At 37.9% G+C, this 27,632-nt stretch overlaps 3 protein-coding genes, 2 long non-coding RNA genes and 1 other non-coding gene across 6 annotated transcripts; 3 read left to right on the forward strand and 3 right to left on the reverse strand.

The window, feature by feature from the left end:
* The first annotated feature begins 5,119 nt into the window (after nt 1-5,119).
* On the forward strand, nt 5,120-6,168 carry LOC133713098 (glutathione S-transferase U10-like). The gene is made up of 2 exons (XM_062139220.1): nt 5,120-5,510; nt 5,620-6,168. The coding sequence occupies exons 1-2, from the start codon at nt 5,181-5,183 to the stop codon at nt 5,968-5,970; spliced, it is 681 nt and encodes a 226-aa protein (XP_061995204.1). The 5' UTR covers nt 5,120-5,180; the 3' UTR covers nt 5,971-6,168.
* Nucleotides 6,169-7,574: 1,406 nt separating this feature from the next.
* LOC133709637 (large ribosomal subunit protein eL34z) lies at nt 7,575-9,031 on the reverse strand. Its single transcript, XM_062135443.1, has 4 exons — nt 8,873-9,031; nt 8,681-8,760; nt 8,022-8,131; nt 7,575-7,937 (listed from the first exon to the last, which is right to left on the reverse strand). Exons 1-4 carry the CDS (start codon nt 8,949-8,951, stop codon nt 7,844-7,846), a joined length of 363 nt encoding a protein of 120 aa, XP_061991427.1. The 5' UTR covers nt 8,952-9,031; the 3' UTR covers nt 7,575-7,843.
* LOC133713218 (small nucleolar RNA snoR137) lies at nt 8,463-8,602 on the reverse strand. The gene has a single exon (XR_009847889.1). It is a non-coding gene; the product is annotated as a small nucleolar RNA snoR137 (small nucleolar RNA).
* A 9,783-nt stretch (nt 9,032-18,814) lies between the features above and the next one.
* Nucleotides 18,815-22,760, forward strand: LOC133709775 (uncharacterized). Its single transcript, XM_062135645.1, has 5 exons — nt 18,815-19,379; nt 19,485-20,929; nt 21,545-21,955; nt 22,070-22,287; nt 22,364-22,760. Exons 1-5 carry the CDS (start codon nt 19,216-19,218, stop codon nt 22,619-22,621), a joined length of 2,496 nt encoding a protein of 831 aa, XP_061991629.1. The 5' UTR covers nt 18,815-19,215; the 3' UTR covers nt 22,622-22,760.
* A 100-nt stretch (nt 22,761-22,860) lies between these two features.
* Nucleotides 22,861-24,046, reverse strand: LOC133709776 (uncharacterized). Its single transcript, XR_009846376.1, has 2 exons — nt 23,627-24,046; nt 22,861-23,526 (listed from the first exon to the last, which is right to left on the reverse strand). It is a non-coding gene; the product is annotated as an uncharacterized LOC133709776 (long non-coding RNA).
* A 2,124-nt stretch (nt 24,047-26,170) lies between these two features.
* LOC133712520 (uncharacterized) lies at nt 26,171-27,307 on the forward strand. The gene is made up of 3 exons (XR_009847447.1): nt 26,171-26,415; nt 26,621-26,815; nt 27,154-27,307. It is a non-coding gene; the product is annotated as an uncharacterized LOC133712520 (long non-coding RNA).
* The last annotated feature ends 325 nt before the right edge of the window (nt 27,308-27,632 follow it).

Below are 27,632 nucleotides of genomic sequence, written 5' to 3' on the forward strand. Positions count from 1 at the left end.
AAAGCATAAATCCTCGGTAAATCAATAAATGCTTTCGGAAAGAAATCTCAATATAACTTCAAAGCTTATAAGTGTGGAGCTCAAAACTCAAGAAATCTCGATAATTCGATCATGCTCAAATATTTGCTAAATCATTCATACTCGTAAATCACCATATAAATCGATATTCGAAATCATTAATTCTCACAATATTTTCTTAATCAATCACTTTCCGAAAATCATTTCCCAACTCAAAACTCATAAATAAATAGCTTGAAAATCTATTGAAAGCCCTCGGGAAGGAAATCCACTAATAATCCCGTAACTCATAGAGCATACTAAATCTCAAGAAATCAAGCTCATAAAATCATAACACTCAATAATTCAAATAATAAATTAAACCTCAATCGGAAAATAATAATATACTGCATGCACAATTAATTTAAAATAAATGTCCACTCACGGTTTGCGGTTACAACGGCCATCCAACTATCCCGTTCTCAAACTCGCATATCCGTCGTCTAGGAACGGCCGGACGCGCCCTCACGCACCGCAACGCCTGGGTTCCACGCGCCGCCGGTCAACCACCATATCTCAACAATTAAGGAGAAGTTTGAACCCGATTTGTGAATAGTGACCTCAAACTTCAAACCGTCGATTCTTCCTCCACGCTTCAAATCGCTGCAAAATACTTGGGGAGCATCATCTACGTCTCAAGGTGCTCCCAAGGACTAAGGTTTGTCGTCTGTGGTGGCCGGAATCGGGAGAAACCGGCGTTGACCTCAATCTGCTACAGTGACCGTCCTCTTCTTCTCGTTTCTGCACCTTCCACAGTTCAAATTAAGCTACCAAACGGACCCAGAAATGAAGAGAAGGAAGAGAGCTTTCCAACGACATCTTAAACGTCAAAATCAGTCGCCGGATGAAGGAGTTATGGCCGGAAAATGGTGAAGAGCAAGGGCGTAGCTAGCCTAGGGCGAGAAGGGTCAATTGACCCTTCTCAATTTTTAGAAAATCTTTAATTAGTCTTAATTATCTATGAATCTTAATGGAATGAAATAAAATTGACCCTTCTCAATTTTTGAAAAATTCTTAATTAATCTTAATTTTTAAAATTTGATATAAATTTATCTTAATTAGTCTTAATTATCCTTGAACTTTAATGGAATGAAATAATATTTTACAATACTTATACACTACATATATCCAATTAATACGAATCTTTTCAAGGTTTTCTTACCTTATTGATCGATATATGCCCATATGTGAATATTTACCATTCTTTGTTAATATGCTAAATCGAAGTAACACATAATTTTTTCTATATTTATCGTTCATCTCAAATCCCAAAATTTATTCAACATGATTTAAGGGTCTTTCAATTTCCGCATTAATATGGGAAATATTACACTTAATTTTCTTATACTAATATATTATTTATTTATTTTTAATAAATCTTTTGTCATTTCTAGAGGATGACTGAAAATGAGTTTAATTTGTTAGTTAATAAAGTTTGACTCTCTTAAGTGAGATTTTTGGCTACGCCACTGAAGAGGTCGGAGAAGAAGAGAGAATCGGGGAGAGAGAAGAGAGAGAGCTCGGTAAGTTTCTGGAAATGGAAACTTACCACAGTAACTCGGCTATTTATAGACAAATTACCATGAACAGTAACTTCTATTTTTCGCTTATAACTTTCGCATACGAATTCCGATTTTTACGTACCACATATGCACGCGCTCGGTTTAACGTCCTCTACCACTTTCATGAAGGAAATTTTCTCAAATTTTGACCCGAACAAAAAGTCAACTTTTAGATCGAAACTGAGTCAAAAGTAAATATGAATGTCGTTTACCGATCGAAAGACTAGTAAACTGGTAAATTTTGGTTCGGGACGTTACATATATAGCATCCACGTTAGTTCTTCCAACTGCCAAGCTCAATCTCATCTTCTTTGGAGAAATGTCATCCTCCTCTACACGCTTACGGCGCATTCCACAAATAGGAGAAGTCACTGCATGATTTGGTGCATGTTCTGTCGAACTGTCTATTCCAACTGCCCCCTTACCTGAGCCATCAAACTTTGGCTCACTACCACAGTCCACCTCATCAGCATTTGAGTCTGTCTGCACCCCACAACTGCCCTCTCCACTACCAACAGAAGGTCATCGGCGTATCTCCTTCCTCACCTTAGGCTTAACAGCCAGCATAAACCTCTCCAAACCAACCTGGGGGGGTATTTTGTGCCCCAAAGACCAACACCGGCCCAGCATGTGGTACCACGTCTACCTGATTCAGGGCACGCTCCAGAATTCGGCGTGCTGAGGGAGTATCAGTTTGCAGCTCTGCAGGCAATGGAGTTCCAGAACACGGAAAACCGACATGAGTGATTAGTCCACAATCCCTGCATCTACCATAGAGATTCTCGAAAAAGAAATCCAAATCCACAACAATACCATCATCTACGGTAAAGCTACGTCGAAAGATGATAGGTTGCAGCAGGTCTAGTTCAACTCGGATTCGGATTCTTCGTGCATCAAACTCTGCCAATCTTTCGAAGACAGCGATCAGTGTGAAAATCCGGTGGTAGTCCACGCACCTTGATCCAGAAATCTAGGGTGGTAAGTGGTACGTCTTTGATCGCACCAACCCCATCATATGGTGCCAAAACCACCGGAGCTCTGTCAAAACCCCACGGACCACCCCGGAGAATCCGGTTACGATCAGTTGGGTCCGACAAGGTAAAGAGGAAGCGATCTTCATGCTCTTGAATGGTGTAGAGTCCATTTAACCGCCATGCTTGCCGGAACATCCTCATAAAAGATCTCTTATTGAAAGCTCTGGCTGTCAAAATTTTTCCAACAAGGCGTCTGAGAGAGACGTAATCCTTCACCACAAGTAGGTGGCAGATCCACCCGCCAGCGTGCATCCGCCAGTCCCAGGGATGCAGCCAGGCGCACGGCCATCTCATCGACGTCCTCCATGCAGTCCGAAAGTAGGGTTTTTGTGAGCTAGGGTTTTCCTCTCTCTCCCGTGTGTGCGGCTAGGGTTTAGAGAAAGAAAAATAAATTGATTGCATTTTATTTGATTAGCTCTAATGCTCTATCACTTGCGTATCATATGTTAATTCGTCTCCATACTCGCAACTACTTCAGTATAACAAGATGTTTTTGGCATAAATAAGGTCAAATTGAAAGCAGAAGACAAAACACAATTTTCTTAAAAAATGCGGTTTTTGTGATTTCTCTGAAATCAGATAAATATGTCTCAGCCATCGAAAATCCACTAAATAACTCAAAAAGTAATGATTTAAATTTTTTAAACGACGCGCACTAGCTAGGTGTAGGAGATTTTGACCTCGATTTTTAAAAATTTCATAGAGCATCTGAATTTATGATATTTTAAAAATCCTTATGATGTTATAGGATTTATAAGTACTCACAAAGTCATTATGATGCTATAAAAATAAAGGGACGGGTGGTAGACTCTTCGCCTACGGGTTTGAGGGTGGGTCTTGTGCTCTACAACATCTACCTTCGAGGAACTAATACAGCCTAATCCCTTATATGTTAAAAGAAAAAAAATTATCCACAAAGTCACAAATGAAAATTTAATTGTTTAAAGGTCATTATGATAAATACACTTTGAACAATCTTTGGGTTCACCCCTAGGGTGAACGAGCATATTCACCGCCATTGTCGATTAACATACTTTTACTTAATAAATTTATAATCCAACGGTCTATATCTTAAATAAGCCTTTATAGATCATCTCTGTAAAAAATCAATTGAATCATAAATCGTTTAATTATCTAATTGAATCAAACAAATGGATGGTTCTAACAACACTTACTATTATGATGAACCGTCCATGTATTTCATAGAAATGAATAACTAAAAGGTCTTCAATTTGATTGATTTTTTACAGATCTAATCTTTGTATTACGTTATACAACATGAATGGTCGGATTAAAAAATTATAAAGTTATTATGCCTTAATCGCAAGAGAGGGTGAACATGCTCATTCACCCAAGGAGTGAACCTAAGAATAATTGTCCATATACCTTTCTTCATCACCAATTATGTAGCATTAAATTATCTTTTAGAAGAGAAAAATGATATTTTTCCTTTGACAGGCATGTTTGTACAAGTCTCAGTCAAAATAGGAAAGAAAGGTACTTTGTCTGCCAAATAGCCTTTATATATATATATATATAGAGCTTCGATCTCCACTGCGGACGTCCGCAGTTTTTCTTAGGTACGGATTTCCAGTTTTTACCCACTTTTCGATCATATTTTCACATCTTAACCATTCAGTTTTTAGGTCCTAATGTATAGATCATCTCTACAAATTTTCAGCCAAATTGATGATCGTTAAGGCATTCAAAACTGCAATTTACCATTATAAACACGAACGGTTCCGGTTCGACAGATTCGGTTCGTTCGCGTAAATTGCAGTTTTGAATGCCTTAACGATTATCAATTTGGCTGAAAATTAATTTGTAGAGATGATCTATACATTAGGACCTAAAAACTGAACGGTTAAGATGTGAAAATATGATCGAAAAGTGGGTCAAATATGGAAATCCGTACCTTTTTGCTTAGGTGCGGATATCCGCACCTGAGCAAGGTTATATATATATATATATATATAGGGGAAGGTTCTGAAGGGGACGTCCGCAACCCAGAAAAAGTGCGAACGTCCCTCCTCCGGGCTCGATCAAGCTTCGATGGCGGCGTTTCTGTTGCCGGATGGAACAGGCCACGATGTGGAGCAGTTCAGAAGCAGTTGGACTCGTCGACGAAGGGTTCGAAGTGGAGCTCGATGAGCTTCCATGGTTTCCGACGACCTCGCCGCACATCTCTGAGAATCCAATCTGCTGAGCCTTCGCCTGGATGGTGACGTCGTTCGGGATGTCCAGGGGGTCGTCCGGCAACTGCAGCACAGCCGTCGCCACCTTGACGCCGGAGGAGGGACGTCCGCACTTTTTCTAGGTTGCGGACGTCCTCTTCAGAACCTTCCCCTATACACACACACACACACACACCAATGACCATGGGTAAGCTGACCTCAGCCATGATGTCAATCTTGTTAGACTATTTTACGCGCGACGACCTTGGTAGGGAGCAATTCATGTATATATTAACCTCTACACACCACAGGAGTATTGCACCGATTCACAGAGAGAGCTAGATAGCTAGAATATGGCTCATGAGCGAAATGATCATCAGGTTGTAATCTACGGATCATGGATTAGTTCATTTACTGCTAGGGTGAAGATAGCCCTAAAACTTAAGGGCATAGATTACGAGTATGTGGAGGAAGATATCACAAACAAGAGTCAGATGATGCTGAACTACAATCCCATCCATAAGAAGGTACCTATTCTTGTTCATCAAGGCAGGCCGATCGTTGAGTCACAAGTCATCCTCGAATATATCGATGAGAATTGGAGCCATGCCCCCAAACTGTTGCCCGAGGATCCTTATGAAAAAGCCAAAATCCGCTTCTGGGCTAAATTCTTTGATGAGAAGGTGAGTACGTGGATTTAAATTACACTACTTTTATAGTTCTACTCCATTGACTGTGTTTTATAAGACTATGCAGGCATGATACTAACAAAATGATGATATATGTTATCAGATAATACCGGTAATACAGGCGATTTTGAGGTCCAAATCAGGGGAAGAGAGAGAGAATCTGATTCAAGAGTTGAGCGAAGTGATTCAGGTTTTTGAAGAAGGGATGAAGAGAGATTATGGAGAGAAACCACCCTTGTTCAATGGAGATTCGTTGGGGTTTATCGGCATCGTGGTCAGCGCATATGTGTGCAGCTACAAGCCAATTCATGAGGCTTTTGCTACGATTCTTTTAGCCGAAAAGAACCCTGCATTTTTCTCATGGGTGAATGAGCTCCTAGAGCATCCTCTTATAAAGGAGACGCAGCCACCTCATGACAGACTGATAGCTAGGTTCCAGCCTCTTCAAACTTGATCTTGGTTGAACCTTGACGGCTTGACGCCCATGATGATATGAATAATCTTGGCAGATTTGTCTTTTTGGCCCCAAGCAGAGTTTCTATATATATTCGGTTTGTGACTTGAGTTCATGTAGAAAGTCATTTGAAATGAATAAGACAATATATATTCGGTGACAATGTATATACAGTTGACCGACTCTTGCAACCATCCAATGATCCAATGACGCTGGTGTATCAAAAACACAACATTGATTTAAAATATATATATATATATATATATATATATAAAAAAAAATAAAATAAAAACTCTTTAGCCCATTTCACCCTTACATACGTCAGTGAGAATCAAAACCATTACCTTTACAATGTTGGAATTATAACTTATCAACAGGTCACAGCTCACCGACAAAACACAATATTAATTGTGCCACAGATAGTTATTAATTGAAGATCAAAACGTTAAAGTTCGATCCCTCTGATTTTTTTCAAACACAAGTTGGCATGCCTGGTTTTAAAATTGCCAATGTACACAACTGGCAGAGTCAAGTTCTCAGATAGTTGAGTCTTTCTTCGTTAGTTGATGTCAGGTTTAAGTGCAAGCTATGTTGAAAGGCTAAAAACAAACATATCGTAAGACTTTCCGGGAGTGACATTTAATAAGGCTAGGAAATAGCGGGTAGAACTGAGAATGGAGCAGGCTTTTTGGTACAAAGGTGACCCAACTTGAGACGGAAAATGGAGCATGAGCAATGTGAGGTTGTGCTCTTTGGAAGATGGGCTGTCGTTTCAGCGTCAGAATCAAGATAACCCTCAAACTGAAGGCCTGAAGGGAATAGAGTATTGAGTATGTAGAGGAAGATATAACAAAACAAAGTCAGATCAGTTACAATCATGTTCAGAGAGAGGTTCCAGTTCTTGTTCATAAAGGAAGGTCCATCGCAGAATCACTTGTCGTCATCGAATACATCAATCAGATCTGGACAGGAACTCACAGGCTGTTGCCGGAGGATATCGGGCAAAAATTTACTATGGGAAGGAACAGTGGGTTTGACATTTTTACTCGGTATTCCGTTCAAATGCTCAAGTTGCTAACCACTCAGCAGTACAGATGATTATGAGTTCCAAAGCAAAAGACAGGGAGAACCCCATGACTCACTTGATTGATGCGTTTGAAGAAGGGATCAAGAAAGATTTTGAGAAGCCACCCCTATCCCTCTCAAGGAATGGGAGATTCCGATAATTGTATCCTGCTCAGCTCATGCGCTTGCAACTATAAGGCTGTTAAGGAGGCTGTTACACGCTGAAAGGAACCCTGCATTTTTAGTTCGATGATCTAGTAGACCCCATGAAAGAGACCTTCTGAGATCACGACAATGCATTTTTCCAGCAGGATCACAATTGAGGCAGATAAAGCAATACTAGTTACTAGTGCTGTTATCATGTTGCATTCCTTTATTGCATTAATGAAATTAAACTTGCACAACATTCTAAATGATTCTTATTTTTCCGGGTAATGAGGACAATGCATTTCTAAATCTTCCTTACAAAACAAAGGAAGCGATTACCAGCTAGTCGTTTTGTGCAAGTTGTGGCAATACAGGGCTTGTGAAGCCAAGCATAACTAAACAAAGACATAAGCATTGCAGGAAACACTACTGATCTGTCATTACACAACAAATTGAAACGTATATCTTACCACCGAAAGACAACAAGCAAATTCAAGGCAGTGGATTTCTCAACGAAAATGTACTCAACATTATAACATAAATCAGCAGTACCAAAACACAGAAAAAGAAATTGGAACACCTCCAACTACTTTCCATAGCCCACTAATAGCCAAAATCACTCTAGAAGCTACTTAAAACTCACTAGACTCTTCATTCAAGCTCAGTGCTTGGCAGATAGCTTTTCCTTAGCCTTCTGAATCTTCAACACCTTTTTCACAATCTTTTGTTCTTCGACCAAAAAGGCGCGGATAATCCTGCAAAACAGTCATAAAAGTATGTTGTAAACATGATCCAATAAACATACTAGAAGTCACTCATAGGGCATATAAGTAACAAACCTCTCCTTGACGGCAGCTCCAGACAATACTCCTCCATAAGCACGGTTGACAGTCCTCCGATTCCTAGACAGTCTAGACCTCTTGTATTCAGCAGGCCTCAAATGAGGGATCTGCAAGCAAAGAGAACAATGTTGAATTGCTGAGGGTATACTCATAGCAAAAGGGCAAGGCAAACTTCATAACCACCACAATTGTCCCCGAACAGAAATGGATTGCAAAGCAGAACTTTAGACGAAAACAACTAAACTACGCAACTGAGCAGGTAGTAAACGAAATGAATCCAATTACCATTAAGGTACCACCGATATCAACGAATAACAAATTAATAAACTGAAAGAAATTTCATTTTCATCTGTAGTGTGCAAACTAAATAACAAAGGATTAACAATCATTCGACCTACAGCATTCCACTAAAACACTAACAGATATCGAGATAACAAAAAATGTACCAGGAGACAGGTAACACAGTGCAAGCAAATACGCACGGTGCTGTTTAATACTGGTAATCCAATCAGTCTATGCTTTGGAAACTTGAACATCCCCAACCAAAATTAACAGGGTGTTCACCATTATAAAGCAACAAAATTCACAAATCCAATCCAAACTCGTATTGCGGCGAACAAAAACATTCAAAATTTCAATTTTCAAAGAAACCATACCCCTTGAATCCTCTTGCCAGTAACAGGACACTTGGGTCCGCTTGCCCTCTTCTTAGTGGTCTGGTACACTAGCTTCCCTCCTATTCATTCACCCAAAACAGCCACCAATTAACACAACGAAATCGAAATCAAAGCCACAAAATTTCAAATTGGGATCCATATGAAAAATAAGGCAGGCGAAATGGGAATTACCAGGGGTTTTGACGATCCTGTGCTGGTTGGACTTGGTGGCGTAGCTGTGACGCGAGCGATACACGAGACGCTGAACCATCTTCGCAGTCGACTCTCTTTCTCTCTCGATTAGGGCTTTAGATGAAGGCGGAGGCTTTATACGACTGAGGTCTCGGGTGCCCTAGAGATCCTAGGGTTGTAATTAGACTCTGGCCTTGCGGGTCTCTGTTCTGTGGACGGTCCAGATTTAGTCTCCACGTTTTGGGCTGAATAGTGGATCAGCTCACAAACACAAGAAATTGACTTCCCAGTGTGAATGTAAAACCCAATTTATTTTCATACATCCTTCAGTCCACAGCCCAAAGAATGCAGCCGGCCCACTTGAAATTTAGTGGGAGTTTTTTTTTAACTTCAACATATTTTATTTTGTTTCAAATTGTTTAACTCATGGGGCTTTAACTTTTAAATCGACGGTTTTAATGACTTATGAGTTAAGAAAAATAAAATATGAGTGCGGCTATTACCATTTTCTTTATTCACTCTACATGCTCAGTACACCCTATATATTAATTTTGATTATTAAATTTACTTATCTTTTGAGTTGAAAAGGTCAATCTCATTACGCATTTCAGCAAGCAGTATAATAATGGTATGCCCATAGGGCCGTCAGAAAAAGTCATTACACAGAGTACACCCAACAAGAGGTATACCACTAAGTACACCCCTAGCACACCCACCTTTTAACCATGAAGCACAAAAACAAACAACAAATAAACTCCGAATTTAAATAAAACTACCTACGAAATCAAGTGTTGTTTGCCGATTCCTTCCACTCAAGCAAAAGATAAAGCCGCCACACTTCCCACAGTTGAGGTTTTCACCTCCCCAACTGGAAGTTGGTCCTCTCTAATAGCCGGAGTCACCTCCGTCTCCTCCATCGAAACCTGCTCACCTTCAGGCTTCCCCATCACAGCAATTGAAGTCATCACCTCTTCACTTGAAGCTTTCCCCACAACTGAAGTCATCACCTCATCAGCTTGAGTAGTTTTTTCTAGGGCTGGAAATTTCAGCCGAGACAAACCAACCAACCGCATTCGTCCCGAACCAAACTGATCGGTAACCGACAATTTCGGTAACCGAAGTATTGGTACGGTATTACCGAACCGAGAGGGAGAAAATGGTACGGTATTGGTACTGATTTTTAGAGAAATACGGTATACCGTACCGTACCATATATTTGATATAATATTTAGGGGCCGTGACCACTTACCCAATTTTAGCCTAAAAATTGCTCACTTACTCCACTAAGAGTTTTTTAACCTCATTTATCCAATCTAACAGTGTTTGACAGTATTGCCCTCATATTCTCTCTCTCTCTCGACTCCCCTTTCCCTCCCAGACTCTCTCTCTCTCTCTCTTTGTTCATTGCAGGAACTTCGCCGCCGAAACCCTCTGGTGAACTACTCAACCACCAAGTCCGATTACGTCCTCTGCCACCTCTAAGTCCGATTACCTCCTCTTCTTGATCTTTCTCTATCATCCCTCTGCCCCTCAATCTCAGATCGGCGATGTGCTGGATCAGTTGCCTTCGTCGCCGACCTCGAATGCATCTCCGATTTCGAGACAACCGCCATGCGATGAAGACGCAATAAGAAGAGGATCGGCGCAATTGCAGCCTCTGCAAGTCCTGCAGTTCAGAATCGGGTTTTGTTCCGGGTCAGGACTCGCACCGGCGTCGTCTGTCCAAAGCTCACGGAGGCACTCTAGTCTCGATCCGGCCAGTCCTGCAACCTCGTCGCCCAAAAGTTGTTCTTTCTGACCTTGCTTCCTGATTTCCGTTGCCGACCAAATCAACTTCTGCACTTTTTTTCTTTCTTTTTTTGTTATCGACGTCTGAACTTTTTTTCTTTTGGTCTGAGATCGATGACGTCTACACCCTTTTTTTTTTTTTTTTGGCCAGACCACATGCCACAATTGTCTAGTATGAGAACATATGCAGAAAAAAATGTTTTAATTCCAGTTATGTACTAGAATAGCATCTATTTGGTAGATTTTGTAGATTGGTGACTGCATGTACTAATATTTAACTGTTGTAAATATTGTCTTCTTGCAAGTTTATTGGGGGGCAATAATACAATTACTGGGGGGCAATAAAATGTTTATTGGGGCAATACTAAGATTATTGGGGGGCAATAATAAGATTATTTATTTGGATAAACCTACTAAAACATTCAAAATTAAAAACATCTTCATTTTTCACTAATTATTGATCCCTAATAAACTTGTTATTGAGGAGCAATAATATGTTTATTGGGAGGCAATAATATGATTATTGGGGGGCAATAATATGATTACTGGGTATTATTGGGGGGTAATAAAATCAGACGCCCGAATCCGGTCACCGGTCCGGTAGCCGGATTTGGGATTCCGGTCACCGATCGCCGGATTCCGGTCACCGGTCGCTGGAGTCTGCTGCCGGTCATTAGTCACCGGAGTCCGGCAAGGTCTCCTATCACTTCTCTCTCTAAGTGACAAAGAATGAGAGGGCAAAAGTGTCCCAAAAATAAATAAAAAGAATAAAAAAAGAATTAATTAGGTATTAGGGAAATAATCCCTTAGAGTGTTATGGGTAAATGGGGTTAAAAAACTTTTAGTGGAGCAAGTGGACAATTTTTAAGCTGAAATTGGGTAAATGATCATTTCCCCTAATATTTATTTATTTTAAATTTTATTTATATTTATCAATCAGAGACTTCAGAGCCGTTGATTTTCAATAGTTTTATTTGATATTACATAACAACCGTTAGATTAAACTTAAACTTTACATATCCCAAAGGGATCAGAATTCAGAATCCCTCAGTCTCTCTCTTTGTCGAACCGAGCCCTACCCTCCCTCTCTCAAACTCTCCTTCGAGGAGTTCGAACGCATCGCGGCATCCCTGAGCCCAAACCTAGACGGCGTCTCCTTCAATCGAACCATTCGATTTCATTTCACATCACATCAAATCCATTCGATTCATTCCCAGATTTCCTATTGCTGGTGAGTACGACCTGCATTTTATAGGTGCGCTGTTGTTTGCTTATTTTGCTTTGCTTCCAATTTCAATGCTTTTGTTTGTTTTGTGTGATTCGTAGATCTGAGTCTGTTGGGTTTTTGGAGAATTTGTTGTTCTGGGTTTGATTCTGGTGCATGCATGTTGGGTTTTTGTTGTTGAACTGTGTGCTATCTGATTTGATGTTAATTCAATTTGGTTGATAAGAAGAAACGAGGAGAAAGGGGACAAAGAATGAGGTTTTGAGGTTGATGTGTTGAAAAGGTTGAGTTCGATGTTTTGATTGTTGTTATTTTAAAAGTGGTTTTGGACTTTGGTATCAGATGAAAAATTGAAGCTTTGTGCGGTAGAGGATGATCTTGTTGACTTTTATGTTTTTCAGGTACAAAGCAGGTTTGGGCTTTTTAAAATTTCAGTTGGGTCGTAGCCGGATTATGGCCCAATTATAAACTCGGTTGGAGGCCCAACCAACCGATACCGAGATCTTGGTATACCGACTTTTGTGGTCGGTAATGGGAGAAGATTTTATGTACCAAACTAGTCTGGTACGGTAGGCGGTTTTGGGCCTGCAGCTCCGGTACCGAACCGAACCCACCCCTAGTTTTTTCCTTCCCCGGAGAGGAATCACTCCCCTCCTCCTCCTCAAGAAGCTTTAGAAAACGCTTCAGTCCTTTCACTTTGACTCGAGCATCCTTCTCCGTATACCCTTTAATCTTATTTTTTGATCCCTTGGGGCGACTTACATTCTTATTTTGTGGCGAAATGATCAGGCGATCATCCTTCTGGTAGAGCTAGGGACAGATTCCCAATCCCATCCATAGCAGGAGAAGGTAGGGCTAGTAACTTCTTCCCAGGCCGCACAAGAGAAAGATCAGCACCACGCTTGTGGCCACTGATAACAACAGAAGCTTCCTGTGTCTTTGTAGTCTCAAATGCTGGCAACTAAAAACCTCCTTGTCTGCATGCTTGTAAGAACCGATCCCCAGGTGATTCATTAAGCATACAGCTAACCAGACTACGTTTCGGTTCCAGATGGGCCCGGTTTCACCAAAGTTTGAAGCAGACATGCAGCCTTGAGTCCGGAATTGAGGTGTTCCGAGAAGAAAGCTGCTTGATCACGATGCTGTGCAGCACGTTCAGCCACCTCCGGAGACAAGAACCCAGCCCTAACATCCGTATCTCTTTGCACCATACCAGTCCGAGCCCTAGAAGTCCCAACAGAATTGAAGAGAGTCAGCCCCGCCATCGCATCCACAGCTGCAGCAGACTTGCGGGCTTCCTCCTCCTTGATGAACAGACGATCACAACCTTCCATTGGGTGATGAAACAACCCACAGTCACGACAAAGCCCTCAGACTTTCTCATATTGGATTGTGACATCTACTTCAACCGAGGAGGAGAAAGAAAAACTTCTGAAAACACTAAACCTTCTCCTGGTGTCAATAACCATCATGATCCTCTATTCCTCATCCTTACGCTTCAAGGCTACCGTATCAAGCCTCAACACCCTACCAATAGCAGATCCGATCATGGATAGGGACAGCTTGTTCTGAAGCGTAGGAAGAAGCCCTCGAACAGTTATCCACAACTCCAGAGAATGAAGAAGGATTGAATCCACATTAGCAATCCCATCATACGGGGCTAAGAGCAGCATAGTGTTACGGTAAAACCATGGGCCTTCGTGCAAATAACGGTTTCGATCTTCTTCCCGATCAAACTAGAAAACAAACGGATTCCCCACCGCTCTGATGGAAAGACCCCCCCTTCATGCGCCATATAGTGGGCATCGATCCAATGAATCCTGCCAGATTTGGCTTCAGAGTAAGCAACTGTCCCACCATGTAATGGTGAGAGTCCTGCAACGCCGCTTCCCTGGCTAAGCCGAGATCGACATGACCGTTGTCGTTGAGAGTAAAAGTAGCCGCAAGGCTGGAGATCGGATCCGTCATGATTGAAGGAACAAGGTTTTTCGAAGGTAGTCTTCGTAAACCCTAGCAGAGCAAAGGAGCGGCTAGGTTTTTTAAGAAATTAAATTTACTTATCTAACCCATATCGATTTATAGAAATATCCTTATATGACATATCTAAATATATGAAAAAATAACGAAAATCTCCCATTTAATTTATACCGATAAAAAAATTAAAATTTATTAAAGTTTCCTAATGAAATCATAATCTGATTTACTTCCATTTTTTTATTTTTTTCTTTCAGTTTCAATGTTAGTCTATTTCAATCAATGTCAAAAGATTAGTAAGTTACCAACTATGAGCAATGAAGAAGATAATGATTTTTTTTTTCATGTTTTAAATTTTTACTTTCAGTGTTCACAAAGAGTATTGCAAAGATTTTGATGAAATTAACACTAATAGTTTTGTGAACTAGACAAAAAAATAGTAATAAATTTTAATTTGGGTGGAGAAGATGAAGATTGATGTTATCCAATGAGAAACTAAGTAGTCTTTGTATGTAATTAATTAGTTATGTATTTCTTTTTTCCTACAGATTTGTATTTTAAAAAATTAGTGTACTTATTAGTCATTTTGCAGTTTGATAATATAATCTTTCAATAATTCAAATGTCTGATAATTAGAGATTTTTACCTAAATTCATAGTCATTTATGAATTGTAAAAACAAACTATAATTGATATTCTTAAATTAATAAGAACGAGAATGATGATTATAAAATGGCCGAAAAAATATTTAATTTGATTATTCTCTTGTAAAATTCCGTCCGTGCATAGTAAATTAAAAAATTAATACACGCCATTGATTGTTCATTACATAATGAAAAGAAAAATCATACTCGAATTTCAAATCGTAAACTCCTGCTTGGAATGAACCTCTATTATTTGATCATATTCTCCAAATACACGAGGGAAGAAGATTCTTTTGGAGTGGAAGAGAATACTTATCGACGGTAGAAGTAGAAGAGAATAAAAGCCTATAGCTATTGGCTATTGCATGGACTCAATCACTCACCAATAAACATTATTCCAACTCATGCACTTTGAACTTTCTCAAAGGCTTTAACCTTCTCCGTCCATCCATGCATAATTTATGGGTTAGGCAGGTCAGTCGACCACTAATTAGATCGACTTTAATTTGTATATCTAGCTAGGCTAGGGCACTTCTTGTCAAAAAAAAAAAAGCTAGGCTAGGGCACTCCGTTACCACTAGCAAATTTGCATTTTTGATTCAATCCCCACGTCAATTCATACCCTGAAAAACTAGCTAGTCAACCTGTATGTGTTTCATGCATCCACTGCAAAGTGCAAACGTACAAATTAAGCACCAGAAATAAAGCCTCATTTTCTTTTCCATACACATGGAAATTGGAAATTTAGAGCACAAAACAAAGTCGGCAGTTGACCTCTTTGGTTGGTTGCGTCTGAATCTGATCATGCTTGTTAATCTTTGAGGGTTCATTGGTTTAGGAAGAAATACATCAAAATCAAAGTCATACACTCGTAATTTCCAGCAAGTGGAAACCCTATTTACCTCTGTGCATGTTCAAATCACCTATTAACGTCATTGCAGCACATTATGTTCATATCTTTTTTTTCAATGGAATTGCACCTTTCATGAATCGCGTTACTGATACAGCACAAGAACTTTACTACGTACATACTAAACTGCAAAATGGGATTTGCTCTATTCACCTCGAGCTAATTTGGATTAACTTTATAGTGCTCGAAAATATGACCGAATTGCCTCTATCCATCGGATTAAAGTCTATGGATTGATAATTTGCACCGCGGAAATTAAACATCTGCTACTCAGCATCAGATTTCATTCCCTCTCTCAAAGAAAAAAAGAAGCATCAGATTTCATGTCAACGTCTTACCAGGACCTCATCTTACACGCGTGCATATTGGAACAATGAAGCTTAATGTATTCTAAGTTGTTATGATTATTACCCTATAATGACATTCTAATTGTTTGGTGATGACAAACAAAGCCGTCCAAAAGGGCCATCAGCACACCGTCCATATATTCTTAATTAATGTAGGGCAACGAGGCATGCACGATGCAACTTATATGTATCGTATGAAACTCGAATTGAAAGCAACTACGGCTAGAAATCTAGTATGGACATCGACCCCAAGTGGTTTCTAGCCTATGGTATCATACATATCATTTAGAGTATATAGACAAGAGCCTTAAAAATATATCAACATGCATAATTTTATGTTACCCTACTTAAAAAGTAAACCAAAAAAATATCATTCACATAGTTTATTGGAGACCATAATTTGAAAACAAAGACGCTAACTCAATATATATATGCTCACAATATTTATATCAGAACTTCAAAAAGAATAAGATCATATTACGAGAAAGAGACAGTCTATGGTATTACATTGACAATGAAATTACAACATTTTTTTACACTATTACATATAAGATAAATTTTATTAACACATCCCTAAATACTTAATACACATTCTAATTTTTTTACATTTAAAATCAGATTATATGGGTAAATGAAATGACTGAAAATACATTCATATTAGAAAATCAACTATAATTAGAATATGTTTAATAGCTTTTAATATTGTTATAAATTCAAGTTGAAATCTTTGTCATGAGTTCATGACAAGAGCTTGATTATTAGCAATTATGCATTACAAAATTCTTATGATCGTTCATATTGTTTCTTGGTAATTAATAGAAAGAAAATAAAACCTATTATGATATATATAAACCCTAATTGGAATCTTCTTCTACAAGCTTGACTACTAGTAATTTTGCATTACAAAATCCTTATGATTGTATATGTTGTTTCATGATAACTAATAGAGAGAAAATAATAACAATGTAGTTATAAACCTAGTTGGGATCCTCTTCATGTGTTCTTGATTATTTTTCAACAATTTTGACTACCAGCAATTTTGAATAACAAAATTGTAAAGATTGTATAGGTCTCATGATTAAATGCATTTAAATTCATTATGATATATATAGAATGTTGTGATTATGATAAAGTTTAGCATGATGATTTTAATATTGATTTATATATAGTGATTTTATATAGAATTTTGAGATTTGAGGATAATTTAGGTAGTTTGAGTGGTGTATTTAATAAAATGATAGAATAAGAAATCAAATGGATGGTGTATTAAGTAAGAGGTGTGTATTAAGTATTTAGAGATGTGCGAATAAAATTTTCCCCTTATAATTGATCTAAAATTACAGCATTAACAACAAATTATTCACAAACTTGTAACAATGTCCTAAATTGAGTAAGGGTAAATTCCTCCTATGGTACCTGAGGTATTGCTACTTGGACAGTTTGATACCCGATGTATTAAAGGGGACAGTTTGGTACCTGAAGTTAGACTATGTTTGACACTTTGGTACTTCTGTTAATTTTTCTGTTAAATGTAAGGATAAAATTGACATTTAGAATATATGTATAAAAACATAATAAAAAAACATGAGTTTGTGGGTTGATTGCCGTTCTTCATAATTTTATAGTATGAATTAATGTTTATGAGTTATGTTGAAGGTGAAATATTCGAATTTTATGTTAAAAAAATATAATAATCAGATATTTTTTTTGTACTACTCTCTATGAATCCACTGATTTTCCTCCAAAACTTAGATTTTTCCTCCTCTTCATAAACACAATGCGATGATATTATTTGGTATTACTTTAGGTCTTCATACCTATAAAATTATGAAGAAAATCAACCCACAAACTCATGTTTTTTTATTATGTTTTTATACATATATTCTAAATGTCAATTTTATCCTTACATTTAACAAACAAATTAACAGAAGTACCAAAGTGTCAAACGGAGTCTAACTTCAAGTACCAAACTGTCCCCTTTAATACATCAGGTATCAAACTGTCCAAGTAGCAATACCTCAGGTACCATAGGAGGAATTTACCCATTGAGTAATTACTTCAAACAGAACTAAGATCACAAAACACAATGACTCATGTTACCATAATGATAGCAATTAAACTTGTCTTCATATATGTAACTATATGTATGACACACATGTAGGCATTATAGAACTTTCCTTACGAGAAATACTTGTACATTATAAGATTTATAAACCATTCAAACTTATCTATTACGAATAACATTTCTTCGATAAATACTTCTTATCTTCCGTTTACTGTTTCCTTTACTTGAAGTCTTGAAATCATAGTGTTTTCAGTTATGTGTTTGGATATATAATCGACTTTTTTTCTTTTTTCTTTTCATAGTGTTTCTCACAGGGTGTCGAGTCACAATGTCACATCCTTCATCATCATCCCTGCCTCCTGGTAATTAGGAAGAACAAACCAAAATGCATACCACCTAGCTACTAGCCTTCCTGATATTTAATTTCCATTATTACAAAAAGCCAGATCACCATTTTTATAAGGGCCGGCTGGATTTCAATTCAACCAAATATTTTTACTGTCAATTCATTTATCAGTTGCAAAAATTGGTAATTACATAACATAGATAGTCACAAGCTTTTACATGAGATGAGGGGCATAAAAACGCAAATCTGATCACTCAAAATATTGCACTTACTTTGATTCCATTTGAGCAAGAAGCTAATAATTTATTTCCAGATTTAAGTTTGTCTTAATAATAATCCATTTTCTCAGGTTAGTATTTCCGTAGTTTTCCACATTTAACGTGCACAATAATACACAGATAATGAAAGTCATCAATGACTTCATATAATTTAGTTAGCAAAATAAGTCCAGAGCTTCAGTTACTTTCTTCTTTTGCTGACCAAAGAAATATTTCAGTTACCTGGTGGTAAGTTACCTAACTTAATTCGGTAATTTTCATCTGAAATTTTCATCCTGCATGTTTATATTTGGTAACCTACCTTTAAACATCTGCAAAGTTAGTAAGCAAAAACCAAGCAAGAGCCTAGAAGAAGCATCCAAAACCCAAAACCCAAAACCCAAACTCGAAGGAAAGGTCTGAAGGTACTATGGAGTTTTGACTTACTCGGGAAACGTGTTGGTCTGTTGCGTCAACATTCCCACCAGAGCTGAAAAGGCAACGCCTTTAACTGTTAGCTAGCTTCACAAATCGAACCGACCCTCCCACGAACGAATAATCTCTCATTTCATTTTCTGCTTCACATTTCTCCTCCAACAATCTCGCCTTTGGCACATTTATTTGCTCTTCCAACTTTGGCTTTAGATTTTTCACCACCATTAATCTCGCTTTCTGTCTCCACTCGTAGTCAGAGAAAGAGTCCCTATCCCAGAATGAATTCTGCTTAATCTTCTCCTTAGCTTTTTGCTCATAATTAATTCTCATAATTGAGAGCTTGTTTCAGTGGAATGATGGTTATTACGAAATTCATGGTGCTGCAAACCCAGTTTGATTTTACTAGCAAACGTGTGTCAAGCGGAAACATGCTTGGAGTCCTCGGTTCCATTTGGGTTTTTGTCTGCAACTACTTGTTCTTTGTGTCTGGACTCATTAGTGGATACATACTTATCAGGTACCTTAAGTTAAATCTGTGTTTTGCTAGTTGAATTTTCAGGTTTTTAATTGTCGTAAACTAATTAATGAACGTTTTTTATTATTATTATTATCATTCTCTCAGATTTCAGGCAGATGATCTCAGAAATCATAACCCTGTTGTTTGTTTGGAGCGTGATCATCAATTTGATGCAAATAGAGACGAAAAAGAAGAGGTGTCTTTGGATTCTCCTATTATAAGAACAAATGATGATCAAAACAGAGCAGAAACAGAGGATTCCGATCAAAACAGAACAGAAAGAGAGGATTCCGGTCAAAACAGAGCAGAAACGAAGAATTCCGATCAAAACAGAGCAGAAACAGAGGGTTCCGATCAAAACAGAGTAGAAACAGAGGATTTCGATCAAAACAGAGCAGAAACGGATAATTCAGATCAAAACAGAGCAGAAACGGAGAATTCCGATCAAAACAGAGCAGAAACACAGAATTCCGGTTTTGTGGAGACCGTCTCTGCAGTAACCACGGATTTGTATGAGTATACTTCTAATAGAGTTATCAATGGCTATATGGAAGAACCAAAAGCCACGAGCTTTATTGTCCAAGAATTCTATGTTGATTGGGGCAGTTCTAAATTCTCTGATTATCAAATTCCTATTAAAGCAGCAGAGGATGATGATGCTGATCAGGAAAAAGTAGTGGATTCTATTGAAAGCGTTGAGGCCCTAGAGAATGGAGAGCACAAGAAACCAGTCACTGATCAAAACCCTCTTGAGGAATTCAGTACTGGGAAGGTTTTAGATGCTGAAATTGAGCTTTGTGAGGTTGAAGAAGACAATTTCTCTGTAGTTTCTGATTCGAAACAAGACCCAGTTAGCTCAAGAAAAGATCATGATGTGGGTTCACTTAACTACGAGTTTTTGATATACAGAAATGTGGTTCAGTTTGATGAGGGACTTGACCCTCAAAGCTCTGGATTCCAGTATGATGAGGAAGATCATAGAGTCCACTTTGGTATGGAAGATGATCAATTGCTTGATGTAAGTATCCCAGATGGAAAATCAGTTGTCTTTTCCGATCAACTCGATGGTTCTGAATCTCCTGATGATGAATACATTGAATTGTTAGAGCCCCAATTGAGAAGTTATAGTCAACGACTTGATCAAGTTGTGGAGAGAGGTGAAGATGAAGAGGAACTAGTCCAAGTTGAGACAGAAGCCACGAGTCCACTAGTACAATCTGCACAAGAAGAAATAGGATTGCACCCTAAAAAGTTTGGATTCTATTCGGATGATGAAAACGAATTGGAGTCTCCTGACGAGCATGATGATCTAATTGAACAGATTAAAAGGGAAATTAAGAATGTGAGAACCGGAGGGCTTCCCACTATTTCAGAAGAAGATCATTCGGAGTCTACAAGAATGGTGGAGAATCTAAAGCTTAAGCCACTGAAGATTGATGAAAAGCTCGAATACAAAGATCGAATCGCAGAGATTCAGAAGGTGTACAAAAGCTACGCAGAGAAAATGCGAAAGCTGGACATCTTGAACAACCAGACCATGCATGCAATTGGTAAGTAATCTTCAAACCTCTTTGTTTTAGTTTGATTTCTCTGTATATTTACATTTGGTGCAACACCATGAAATTAATTTCAGTTTGCATTTTTGTGTTGCGATTTGTTCTGAATCTTAGAGGTCGCGTCTAAAAGATCTCTTATTTTCCGTATCCTAGATTGAGTTTCTTCATCTGTAAGACAGGCCAATAGTAGTGGAATTTCTGATATACTTGTATGGGTGTCTGAATGTGATTTTGTTGTCCCATCTGTTGCAGAATTTTCTTTTCTTTCATAGAATATGCTTCTGAGCCTCTATCAATCTTTATTCCACATCATTCTCCACTAATTAAGGGCATACAAACCCTGTTCTTTTCTTTACATTAATCATAAAGATGTTACATATTTAGCTTTACACCCCAAAGAAAAAAGAAAAAGAAAAAAAAAAGTCTCTGTCAAAGGTGAGTCTATATGCACTATATTGTATAAACCTGTAAAATATTATACATGGCTTTAACCCCACACTCCTTTCTTTTATGAACCTAAAGTACTTGGTCAAAAGGAAGTGAAACAAACTCTAGGTAGTGTCTAGTTGGATACATGTCTCTGCTGATTTGCTTTTTGATGATCCACAGGTTTTCTACAGCTGAAAGACCAAAGTAAGCCAATTTCATTGGAAAAGTCTTCCATTAATCCAATTATGAAGTCTCTTCTTTCGCAGAACCTGTTGAGGTGTAAAGCACAAAGACGACCGACAGTTGACCCTATGCCGAAATTTGAGGGAGACTTGCACAAGGACTTGGAATTGGTGTATGTTGGACAGGTTTGCCTCTCTTGGGAAATTCTTCACTGGCAGCACAGAAAAGCCCAAGAGTTGCAGCAATATGATCATCATCACTATCATGTTGTTGCCACTGAGTTTCAACTGTTTCAAGTGCTCCTGCAAAGATTCATAGAAGACGATCCATTTCAAGGCCCTCGAGTCCGGCACTATGTCCGGAACCGATGTGTCCTTCGTAGTCTTCTTCAAGTTCCAGCCATCAGAGGTACTCTTATGATTGTTCAATGGTTGCACATGTTATGCTATTAGACTGCATAAAGGCATTTTCACATGTCATTGATGTCACAAATAGGGTAATTTAATATAGTTTGCATTGCAGATGATTGCTGGAAGGATAAGAAGCATGACATGGGAGGGGAGGAGGATTTGATAATCTTAAGTGAGATGCTGGTGAAAATCATTGAAGAAACGATGCAGATATTTTGGAAATTTCTTCGCAAGGATGAGAGAAATGCGGTCCTAAAGAGCCTTCAAGAAAGTCAGGTTGAGCATAAGGATTTGGAGCTTCTTGTAGATATCCAGAGAGATCTTCAAAAGGTTTGTTTTATCACATCAATCTCGTATTGTTTAGCGTTATTTTGCTTATAATTTGATCACCAAAATCATATTGCAGAAGGAGAAAAAGCTCAAAGACATACAGAGAAGTGGAAATTGTGTAGTGAAGAAGTTCCAAAAGCAGCATCAAGATCAAGACAGACTCGAGCATAGTTTGTTTGTCGCTCAAGTTGAACTGAGGTTGGTTTCAAGAGTGCTCAACATGTCAAAACTAACATCAGATCAGTTAGTTTGGTGTCATGAAAAGCTAGACAACATCAATTTTGTTCACAGAAAGGTTCTTATGGAGCCTTCGTTTCTTCTTTTTCCATGTTAACATATGCCAAGCCGTATGTGCCTGGTCATTTCTTGACTTGTAAATGTATATACTTGTTTATATCTTGACACATTATTAACAACGGATATAGGATATAGGAATGGTCTAGACTAATAAATAGTAGTAGTCTTCGCACAACTATATGAAGTACACTATTATGTACATAGATCACTTTTATCTCTTTCTGAGTTGCTGATGAAGAAGACCCATTATCAAAAAACAAAACTTGCTCCTACATATATGAGGAATTATAATTTTGAAATTTCAATAACAGATCACAGATGCTGCAATAAGAGAAGGATGGTCAATGATCTTTCTAAATCTTTCAAGGACTAACCCTTAACGATCGACAAACCAGTGGGGCAATTAATTGAAACAAAACATATAAGAGGCATATTAGCAGCCATGTTCTAAGCTTGTCATTGCTCGATCTTACAGCTAGGAGGCGATGGAGAGAGAGAGGGATTTCGAAGAGGGTTACGGTGTTGGGAGAGGTTGAGGTCGTTCCACAGAGGACAGTGGGGATTCGGCGGCAGTGGATGTGGATTGTCATGACAGTAATCGCGATTCATCGGTGGATATTGGTCGTGGACGTGGCTCTTCCATGGAAGGGGATTGCTTGGGCAGGGCTTGTCAGGTGATGCGGGTTTAAGGAGACCGGTGTCGCTGGACCTTGGCCGTTTCACTTCTTTCTGGCATACTCTTGCTCTTATCTATACACTCACAACACCACACTGCATGTAATTTCCATATATTGTGAGATCATACAGTTGATCCTCCTTTGCTAGCTAGGAACATATTCAGTTGTTTGAAACTCCACCCTTTGAAGGGTCTTCTTTAATTTTCCTAAACCTCCCATTCCAAAAGCACCAAAACTTTTAACGCCAGCTGCCATAACATGATATCTGCACTCAATTTATCACAAACGCCAACCAGCAACATCCCTTAGCAACAATCCACTGACCACAGCAATATGTAGTTAATGAAGACATGATTATACAATACCTGTGCAAAGTATAAGTATGGTCCAGTCGTGCCATTTTAGCTCATCAGTCTCAAATTTAGGGAGAAAAATATACGAGTTTGGGTGAGGAGAGAATACAGAGCTAGATAGTTTTCAGAGAGATGGGACACGGAAAGAACAAGTTCGAGCAACCGAAAATTATAAACAGGTGAGGCTTGGACTACTTGTCACACAGCTTCTGTGTGATTTAGAATACTCAATTCAGTCAAATTCTCAAGAACATGTGAGTTGTGGTTGTTGGTTGCAGTTTTGCAGAGCATCAAATCCCGAACCGGTACAGAGTTCCCATGATAATGATGATATTCAGACAAAAAAAAAAAAGGAACAAAGGAACAGAAGCCTGAAAATTCGGTGGCCCAAAATGAATACACGTTTTTGATGATGGGGAAGATTTTAAAGAGGACTCCTCAAATTTCAAATTTGATGATGATGAAATTCGATTATGGTTCGGCTCATTTTCTAGTTTTTTATGTAGGTATGAAATTTTCGAATCAATTTTCTTTTAATTTCGGCCACCAAAAATATTTATGCAATCAGGAGTTTTAAATTGATCTTTATTCTCTTTCACAAAATATCATCTAAATTGGACATGTTAAATGATTCCAATTTCATAATTTTCATTCTAATACTCAACTAACAAAATATTATTTACACAATAAGCCTCAAACAACTCGATTAGGAGTTTAAGATGATAAGCCATGCATGATATAATGTTTTACTAGTGAGACAAACTACTAAAGAAGAAGTCAGAGGCCCAAGCCCTAAAGCAGCTTACTCACCTTCCTTCAAGGCAGTTGGACTGTTAGAGTTTAGATTAGAATTTTAGTGTGAGTGATAAAAAACTAATGGATTAATTGCACTGCACCTAATTATTGATAAATATTGTGTTATATAAATTATACAATGCTAAATGCTAAACTTCTATTGTGGTGAGCTGATCATGACAATGATGTGAGGATTGGCAATAGCTACAGTCTTAAAAATGTGAAACGAGGTGACTTTTAAGTGGCGATTTTGTAAAATATTGTAATACTTATAGTGATTTTCGACATAAACAAAAAAATCTATTTTCGTAGTCTGAACTTAAATCTGATAAGTTCTATAAATGAAAGAAGAACGTGCATGAGCTGATGCACAACAAAAGTTAAAAGAAAGAGAGTTTAAGAACTTTAAGGAGTCATCCATTGCATTTTCCTAAAACCTTCAACTTTCCTAAACTTTCCGATCCAACAAAAGTTGATTACCTTTACTCCTCAAAATTGTCTAACATTCTAACAATAATGGGATCTTCAATGGACTTTTCTGGTTCTTGATCTTGGACTCATGAGTGGTAAACTTGAAATATTTTTTTTGGTACACGTAAACTTGAAATATTTATAGTGCTAGATGCATTTTCAACGTGAAAATAGCTTTGGTCCCCTTTCCATATCTTAAACATAGAAAAACATAGTGGGGAGTTTAAGAACTTGTATAATTTGATATATGAGTTTGTTGTTTCTAAATTTTGTAATACAAATGTAAATGAATGGAGATGAGATTAATGATGATTTTGCTATCAAACTGATTAAACTAGAAAGGAGTAATTGGCCATCTATTTATTGTTAATAGTTTAATCAAGCTATAAAACTATACAATAGTGACTGTGTTTTTGGGATTCAAATCACCTAACTTGGTTCTTTGGACAAGTCTGAGAGGACCTGCAGACTGGCTTTTTTCACCTTGAGGCAAATTAAAGCTCCCACTAATAACTTTGATCCTGTAAACAACATTGGGGAAGGCAGTTTTGGTTGTGTCGACAAGGAACTGTAGTTTTCATTTACTATCTTTGGTTATATGCCTTGATTTCATAATGATTGAAAATTGAATAACCTGTTCAATGCAGGGCATATTATTGGATGGCATTACAATTGCAGTTATAATGAGAAAATCATTTAATTAAACAGTAATGTTCTTTCTTTACTCAGAAATAAAGCAAATTAGAGAAAATGAGAAAGAGAGTGATTTTGGTTTTTGATTAATTAGTCAAACACAAGCTTGGCACTCGGCCTTTGAAAAAATAAATTTTGATATTGTCAGCTTTGTTGTTTCTAATTCAGCTAACCACTATAAATGATTTGAATTAAGGTGTTTATATATGTATGGGGGATTTTGTGTTTGAGAATCCAGATGATACTTTGCAGTCATGGTACATTGATGGTTATAGTTTATTTGTTGATGGGTAAATCAACTTTTCCATTTCAAAAGTTCAGATTAACTATTTTTGCTGTTTGTTAAGTTTCTTAAACAAGATGGTTTTGATATGGACTGTATGGATAGTGGAAATTGGATACGAGCAAGCAGATTAAGATACAATTTGCAGGACACTATTTCACATTGCATTGTTTAAATAAACTCAACTATTCTTAACATGACAAATTTTTTTTGGCAAACTTCAGTAGTAGTTGTCTTAATAACCATGTGACTTATGTGTTCATGGTTCATTTTAATGTGACTTTTGACTTTTCTAACCTCAATTTGACATTTCACAGGTCTATCCAAATTCATGGACTGCAATTTACGTACCTTTGAACAATGTGGGAATGTGGAATGTGAGATATGAGAATTGGGCCCGACAGTACTTAGGCCAGCAGTTCTATCTTCGTGTATACTTCTGTATAATCACATTTCACCTATTTAATTCTAAGATTCTAAGCACACCAAGCAGCTTTTGACAGAAGATGAAACTTCAACATTCTCAAGTCTCCAATCACTCTAAGCATCGCCGATTCTGGTATTTACTAAACACCCAGCCACACATCTCCGTATATTTGCTTTATCGCAAGATTGCAATTACAGTTGGACTTAGAACTTTTGTGGCAAAATATAAGCACTTAATTGATTCAGTAGCATGTGTTTTTGATTAATGTTGACACTATTTTTGGAAGTTAGTTGACTACTCAGCATTTAATGACCATGGTTTCTACTGCCTTTGGCAGAATCAGAAAATGGGACAGTGCCTTGGTTATATCTAGGCTGACCAGTTTACTGTTGCAATCAGAGAAACTTTTGGGAATTTGATGATGTGCTTGAACCTGGTTGTCATTGTTTGTCTTGGTGTTTGGGTAGCGCAGTAGCTGATCATCTCTTTCTACGAGTGCAGCAATTGGATGTTCGCTGAAACAAAGACAAATGTTTGTTTTTAATTTCTTTTGTACACAAAAGATTGACCTTCTATGCACAGAGTAAGCACTGCACACACACTCTAGGTGCATCTCTTAGTTCTCTCACTAATGTAAAGTCTTTGTGTTGTTTCTCTTAATTGTCCATGTATATATTTGTCCTGTTTTGGTTTAGTTATTTAAGCTGCTAATGGGGGTGTGTGTGTTTGGTGGGGTGGTAAGGCTTTGGTCTCATATATAAGAGGTCAGGAGTTCGAGCCCCATCAAGGGTGGGAATGGGGTGGGGTTTTAAAAAAAAAAAAAAACAAAAAAAATTTAAGCTGCTAATGGTTGTTGCTTATTTTTCCCAGGTTCATGTGCTTCCGTCCATTTGGGATCTTTACTTGGGTTTCCAGAGCATTTTTCTCAGTTGTATTTTTTGACTTTGAGTGAATGATGTTCCAAGCAAAAGCGGAGACAAGAAAAAAACAACCCCGCAGCAACGCGCGGGAATGACAACTAGTGTCATATGATTTTGATGAATGGGAGGGTTTCAAAGAGGACTCCTCAATTTTCGATCAATTTTAGTACCATAATTCTTGCTTCATTATTCAATCATAAAAAAAAATTAAAAAAATTAAAAAATCACAATAAACCTCAAATTTATAGATATATGTTTTTGTTTTTCTCCTTTCACACTTTGTAATAACGGATACTAGAAGGGAACTATGCACTTTCGTGCCTCTAGCAAATCCTCTTGACTAGTTACGATGGAGGATTCTCGAGATAAGGGCATGGGAAGCTTTTGGTTCCCGGGTCTCCTTGCCTAGTACTTGACTTTGAGTCTTTT

Source organism: Rosa rugosa, chromosome 5 (genome assembly GCF_958449725.1).
Source record: "Rosa rugosa chromosome 5, drRosRugo1.1, whole genome shotgun sequence".
Taxonomy (NCBI): Eukaryota; Viridiplantae; Streptophyta; class Magnoliopsida; order Rosales; family Rosaceae; genus Rosa; species Rosa rugosa.

Bases quoted from the DNA above. Each gene is read 5' to 3' on its own strand.
- LOC133709775 (XM_062135645.1), top strand. From the start codon at position 19,216: ATGATGGTTATTACGAAATTCATGGTGCTGCAAACCCAGTTTGATTTT. The intron at 21,956-22,069 runs GTACTCTTATGA...TTTGCATTGCAG, and splicing joins TCAAGTTCCAGCCATCAGAG to ATGATTGCTGGAAGGATAAG. The intron at 22,288-22,363 runs GTTTGTTTTATC...ATCATATTGCAG, and splicing joins TCCAGAGAGATCTTCAAAAG to AAGGAGAAAAAGCTCAAAGA.
- LOC133713098 (XM_062139220.1), top strand. From the start codon at position 5,181: ATGGCTCATGAGCGAAATGATCATCAGGTTGTAATCTACGGATCATGG. The intron at 5,511-5,619 runs GTGAGTACGTGG...ATATGTTATCAG, and splicing joins CTAAATTCTTTGATGAGAAG to ATAATACCGGTAATACAGGC.
- LOC133709637 (XM_062135443.1), bottom strand. From the start codon at position 8,951: ATGGTTCAGCGTCTCGTGTATCGCTCGCGTCACAGCTACGCCACCAAG. The intron at 8,761-8,872 runs GTAATTCCCATT...GTGAATGAATAG, and splicing joins CAGGATCGTCAAAACCCCTG to GAGGGAAGCTAGTGTACCAG. The intron at 7,938-8,021 runs GTTTGTTACTTA...ACTGTTTTGCAG, and splicing joins GGAGCTGCCGTCAAGGAGAG to GATTATCCGCGCCTTTTTGG.